Source organism: Formica exsecta, unplaced genomic scaffold, assembly GCF_003651465.1.
Source record: "Formica exsecta isolate Colony F162 unplaced genomic scaffold, ASM365146v1 scaffold93, whole genome shotgun sequence".
Classification (NCBI taxonomy): domain Eukaryota; kingdom Metazoa; phylum Arthropoda; class Insecta; order Hymenoptera; family Formicidae; genus Formica; species Formica exsecta.
This window is the reverse complement of record NW_021853696.1, coordinates 77,951-84,953: the sequence shown is the minus strand read 5'-3', so window position 1 is coordinate 84,953 and position 7,003 is coordinate 77,951. Positions and strand designations below refer to the sequence as shown.

The window sequence follows — 7,003 nt, the reverse complement described above, 5'->3', positions numbered from 1 at the left end:
AAGAGCGTCACAAAAGCAAACGGATCCCGCGAAAATTCCATACCCACACAAACTTGATGTTATATTTGACATTTGTCTTTCTTGTATTAATTAAGTCGACATACTTCATTAATTAATTCCGCGGCTGACGAGTTTATTTATTTTCTAAGCTACTTACTCTTTGGCCCAACCGTATTCCCTTTTGTATTCCTTAAATTGAAAAGTATAAAATGTAGATACTGAAATATTCATGCACGAGATAGCGGTCCCTTTCGATATTTTTAGACTTTTTTTTATTCATCATATATTCATCTGTGCGCTCGCATTGCTTTCATACTTACTTTCATTTTCATTTATTTTTTAATTATTGAGCCATTTTATTTATCTTTAATAACGAATTATTATTCTGTTTCAGACCGCTACTAAAACAGATCAAGAATTCCGCGGAATCGCATATCGTGCTGGACTGCTCCACCGAGAGAATCTATGACGTGCTGAAACAGGCACAGCAGATCGGAATGATGAGCGACTATCACAGCTACCTTATCACTTCCCTGGTAGGTATCCGAGATTAAATGCGATTAGTAATCAACTTTTCGTTCGTCGTAAGCCAGGAGATAATCCGGAGTAGACGTAAGATCCGCGAAATTGCATCAGGCGCGTCGCTCGTAAGGCTAATTCGTGCGGTCTTCATCGTCTGAGCTATCTGCGGCTCTTTCAGTCCACGAAATGTCGAGAGAGTCGAGAGAGCTATGCCGAAAGACTTAACTTTCTCGCGAAGGTCGAAGATCGATAACTTTACTCCCAGAATATTCGAGCCCCTCGTAAATTACTGCTAAAACGACGAGAAATCGATTACCGTAAAAACGGTAGCGTTGCCACGGTAGAGATTGCCATTCACTGCCGTTCACTCGCTGTGATTGAAGATGCAGTTAAACGTCGAATAGCTCGATATAGCGTTAAATAGTCTCCGCGATATTATTTCCGCAAATTTACTCGATCATTATATCTCGAATAACTTAATAATCTACTTTATTCTCTCGCTCTGTAGCGAAACAAATTTGATAGATCTTATCGATACCAAGAATATTGTTATTTTAGATTATTTAAAAATTCATCAATTGCATATTGTAATTATCTCCAGTAACATTAAATCAATAATAATCTACAATAGTAACAATAAAGTCTTGGATCTCTATTAAAAGCTATTAAGACGGATAAAAATTTAATTATACGAAGCAAAAGATCTTTAGACTTACTTAGTGAAATGTTAAATTGAAAAAGCATTATCATTTTATAGGAAGTTTGAAATAAAAATTAATATGAATTATAAATCATTGCGATAAATTAAAATTCAGAAGAAAAAAAACGCGAATAATTTTGACAAATGATTTATTTGGTTGGAACGAAAGCGCGCAATTTGCTATAAGATCGCGAATACAGAGTCTTATTTTTAATAGCAATAAAAAATTAAAATCTGTTTGTTTTAAATTTGTTTGCAAACTCGTAACGAGTATAATGAAAATGTTATGTGAGCGCAAAACGCGCAACTTGACGAAACGTTCGTTCAAACGAGTAAAAGGAGGAAGTAGTTAAAATTGGAAGCTGTCTCAGGATAATTAGTAATTTACAGCCGTCTCGGCGACGCGAGTGGAAGCATCCGTGAGAAGACATCTTGTCGCACGAGCGAGACGCTACGAGAAATCGTCGTCGCGTCGACGTCGACATTCGCGACGGCAATATAAGTGATAAAAAATAAATAGGGCTTTAAACGGACACGCCATATAACCGCAAGCGGTGCAATTTATCTTGGCGCACCTCCTCCCTTTCCTACCAGATTTCAATTTAGATCCATTAAAATGTAAATCAGCGAGGGTATTTGTTCAAGCGCGCGCGAAAGAATCGAGCTATGCTTTTTCAACCGGCTTCTTCCCGTTGACTTTACTGACGACGGACGATTTGTTTTACGCAGATTCGTATTGACGACAAATTCCTATTGACGATCATGGGTATCAATTCATGAACGATGAGATAGCAATCGCGTAGTTTGATGCGGTTTGGATCCATCGTAAAATTTCTTCCCGCATGGATATTACTTTGACCCAGATACATCAACGTAACGTTAAGATGTGGAAAACTACCATGTGGAAAACTATAAAAGGGAATACTATAACATTAATGGATCTTTTTAAGTACGACATTTTTTTATAAAACAGAATATGTTCGTTGTATTTCTCTTTGACGATCATTTTAATTTGGTTGTTTTATTGTACAGATGCAATATCTTAATGCCAATGATCGCAAAATTTCTTATATCCCTAATAAACTGTTAAATATGATAGACCATTCATTTAACAATTTCAACGGTAACTTGAAGAAGATTGATGAAATCAGTCATAAATTCCATTAATAATATATGATTACTCTTAATGATTCTATTGTAAAATATGCATCATGCAATATACGTTATTAGCAAAGACTATTAATTTATAAATTGTAGAAGATGTGCTTGTCTCATTAATATTAATTGTTACGCATGCAAAAGAAGCACATAGCGAGAATAAATGGGCGCAAGCTTTTAAAAAAACATTAAATCGAGTAAACGATGCAATCGAAGATCGATAACTTTACTCCCAGAATATTCGAGCCCCTCGTAAATTACTGCTAAAACGACGAGAAATCGATTACCGTAAAAACGGTAGCGTTGCCACGGTAGAGATTGCCATTCACTGCCGTTCACTCGCTGTGATTGAAGATGCAGTTAAACGTCGAATAGCTCGATATAGCGTTAAATAGTCTCCGCGATATTATTTCCGCAAATTTACTCGATCATTATATCTCGAATAACTTAATAATCTACTTTATTCTCTCGCTCTGTAGCGAAACAAATTTGATAGATCTTATCGATACCAAGAATATTGTTATTTTAGATTATTTAAAAATTCATCAATTGCATATTGTAATTATCTCCAGTAACATTAAATCAATAATAATCTACAATAGTAACAATAAAGTCTTGGATCTCTATTAAAAGCTATTAAGACGGATAAAAATTTAATTATACGAAGCAAAAGATCTTTAGACTTACTTAGTGAAATGTTAAATTGAAAAAGCATTATCATTTTATAGGAAGTTTGAAATAAAAATTAATATGAATTATAAATCATTGCGATAAATTAAAATTCAGAAGAAAAAAAACGCGAATAATTTTGACAAATGATTTATTTGGTTGGAACGAAAGCGCGCAATTTGCTATAAGATCGCGAATACAGAGTCTTATTTTTAATAGCAATAAAAAATTAAAATCTGTTTGTTTTAAATTTGTTTGCAAACTCGTAACGAGTATAATGAAAATGTTATGTGAGCGCAAAACGCGCAACTTGACGAAACGTTCGTTCAAACGAGTAAAAGGAGGAAGTAGTTAAAATTGGAAGCTGTCTCAGGATAATTAGTAATTTACAGCCGTCTCGGCGACGCGAGTGGAAGCATCCGTGAGAAGACATCTTGTCGCACGAGCGAGACGCTACGAGAAATCGTCGTCGCGTCGACGTCGACATTCGCGACGGCAATATAAGTGATAAAAAATAAATAGGGCTTTAAACGGACACGCCATATAACCGCAAGCGGTGCAATTTATCTTGGCGCACCTCCTCCCTTTCCTACCAGATTTCAATTTAGATCCATTAAAATGTAAATCAGCGAGGGTATTTGTTCAAGCGCGCGCGAAAGAATCGAGCTATGCTTTTTCAACCGGCTTCTTCCCGTTGACTTTACTGACGACGGACGATTTGTTTTACGCAGATTCGTATTGACGACAAATTCCTATTGACGATCATGGGTATCAATTCATGAACGATGAGATAGCAATCGCGTAGTTTGATGCGGTTTGGATCCATCGTAAAATTTCTTCCCGCATGGATATTACTTTGACCCAGATACATCAACGTAACGTTAAGATGTGGAAAACTACCATGTGGAAAACTATAAAAGGGAATACTATAACATTAATGGATCTTTTTAAGTACGACATTTTTTTATAAAACAGAATATGTTCGTTGTATTTCTCTTTGACGATCATTTTAATTTGGTTGTTTTATTGTACAGATGCAATATCTTAATGCCAATGATCGCAAAATTTCTTATATCCCTAATAAACTGTTAAATATGATAGACCATTCATTTAACAATTTCAACGGTAACTTGAAGAAGATTGATGAAATCAGTCATAAATTCCATTAATAATATATGATTACTCTTAATGATTCTATTGTAAAATATGCATCATGCAATATACGTTATTAGCAAAGACTATTAATTTATAAATTGTAGAAGATGTGCTTGTCTCATTAATATTAATTGTTACGCATGCAAAAGAAGCACATAGCGAGAATAAATGGGCGCAAGCTTTTAAAAAAACATTAAACCGAGTAAACGATGCAATCTAATGCAGGGCGGAAAGGCGCGAGTGATAAATTATTAAACAAGCGCGGCCAGATTTGTCGACATGGTAGAGCTCGGTGAGATGAAAAGGATAAGGCTGCTTAATAATTGCTTAGTGTCGCGGCTGATTTCCATCGCACCGTAGAAATTTAACGGTGCCGCGCGCGATTCCCGAGACGATATGTCCCAACTCGGAGACTATTTATTTTCACTTACGTCGGCCAGTCGTCAAGGCTCTCGGAGAGAAAAATTGGCCATCATCCATCAACTTGGCCTTTCCGCGGCACGGTCAGGAAGTCTGCACAGCTGTGTGTTACACATGGGCGGATATAGGTACACACACCGTTGCAGCACGCTGTTTACAGGACGCCGCGAAGAACGAATGAGAGCATCAATGATTCTTGCTCGGTCACTGCAAGCTTGACTTTCGACGGATTACCCTTCATCGAATTAAGTCCGCCCCATGAAACAGTGATTTTGCAATGAAATTATGAGCGTCCGTCCTCTCCCGCAGACGCCTTGGTTGAGCGGAGACCACGCGAATTTTGCAGCATCCTTCGAATTTAGCGACGTCGTCGTATCGTTATGGTTTCCGTGCGATCATTACGATTATTATGCCCGTTACGGTTACGATGATTGTTATAGTCATTACAGCTTTAGCCGCCATTAAGACGCTTATTACGGACATCCATCGCTTGTACGATGATACGCCGCTGGATTTTCGCGCGCTCCACTTTGGAACTCTCGAGTTCGCAAGGAAATATCCTGTTTCGTGCTGAAATAGAAGACTTTCCAAGCAAAATTTCGCTCAATAAAAAGACACTTAACGGTCTTTAATCAGGAAACTGTAAAACCAGAAAAATGTAAGAAAGTTAATCAGGAAACTGCAAAATTTTAAAAATCACTTAAAGAGACGCCAAGTTTCCACTAAAAAGAGAATAATAATAATAATACACACAACTATTTGCAAATATCAAAATAGAAATAAATAATTAATTATTAAATTCGAATATATAATCCAACATTATCAGATAATGATTTATTCATTCAAATGTAATATTCAAAACAAAATTTTAATTCGCAAATTAAAAACTAAGATTTAATTTATGCGCGGATGTTTTATATAATTTAAAATAATTATAAAAACAGATTATCAATTTTTAATTCTTTATTTTTACCTCTACATAAAGTTTAAAGGATATTAACACGCTAAAAGTTTTATATCGTGTCTGTTTTTATTTAAAAATTGGAATAATCCCAAATAATACTTATCGATCCATAATTGTCGCGTCGAATAAATGTATAAATGTAACGGAATACAAATTAGATGTTTAAAAGCCTGCTGTATAACATAACTTTGACATATGACCAAATCGAATATAGTTGTACAGCGCAGTAATACACATCTCTACAATGCACGAACCATCTGTCAAACAGCTTCGACGATATTCTCCGCGTCCGCGAATACATATTCGCACGCGCCGGCTGTTTCCGTTTCAAACAAGTTACGGGCGAACGAAAATTTAATGACAGATCTCGCAGCCGCTACGCGGGCGCAGTGCACAATATGCCGTGTGAAAAGCAATATTCTTCCCGGATCCGCATCCATATTCCGCGGGCGCGATGATAACATGCTGAGAATAAAGCCGGTCCCTTTGTTACTCGCGCCTCTGTTACTCTTGCAGGTGAACGAAAATCCGATATCGCGTGTATATTTACACGGCCCCCGTATCGAGACGAATAGGCGAGGAGAGGATACAGCAATCTGTTTTCCATCAACGTTATGGATGAAAAGTATCCGACAGATATTCATGCCGGGCCCGCGACCATCGGATCGAGTTGCGATCGATCAATAGTCATTTATGCGTGATATACGCATCCCACGTGACGCGCGCGCAGTCTTTTTCCGTGCGCGATTTTGAAACAACATGTTAATAAAATGTCACACATGTGAGATGGGAGACACAATGTTGCTGATGCGGATTGTCACGCTGGAAGAAGTTACACAGGCACGTACAATAACCGCATTTGCGCCGTTATGTTCTCACGGAAGAGTTCTTCGGATTTTTCTCTCCGTTGCTCTCGCTTTACCAACACAAATTATTCTTTTGGCGTCTATAACTAGTATAATAGTTTTATTAAATTATATATTAAAATAAATTATGAATATTAAATTTGTATCGATTAAAAATAATGAATAAATAGAGCAACATAATAATTTTGCAACCAGTAAAAATAATAATTTTAAGCTCATTGAAAACTAACTAAAGGCTTTAAAACATAATAATTATTAATTTTATCATTGAAAACTTCTTCTTGCATTGTTATATTTGCTTAAAAGCGATTTACTTATTTAATGCTATATTTGTTCTAATTATATCTTCATAGTAATTATGTGACATATTTAAATAGTTTATATAATTTCTCTAAATTTTATCTTTTCTTATCTTTGCAAATGTCAAAGTATCACATTCATATACAGAATAATTTAAAATCTTTTAATCTGGACTTGGAATCAATTTTTCGTTAACGAAGATTTGACTAAAAGACTCTTTTTTCAGAATCATTCATCACTTAATATATA

General features: G+C 35.9%; 1 protein-coding gene across 3 annotated transcripts in view; it reads left to right on the top strand.

The window, feature by feature from the left end:
* The window catches only part of LOC115245227 (glutamate receptor ionotropic, kainate 2), a 160,312-nt gene that overhangs the window by 101,528 nt on the left and 51,781 nt on the right, over nucleotides 1-7,003 (top strand). For all 3 annotated transcript variants that reach the window (XM_029823445.1, XM_029823447.1, XM_029823448.1), the window contains exon 5: nucleotides 395-536. In XM_029823445.1, coding sequence (XP_029679305.1) covers nucleotides 395-536 — 142 coding nt within the window. The remainder of the gene's footprint in view (nucleotides 1-394; nucleotides 537-7,003) is intronic.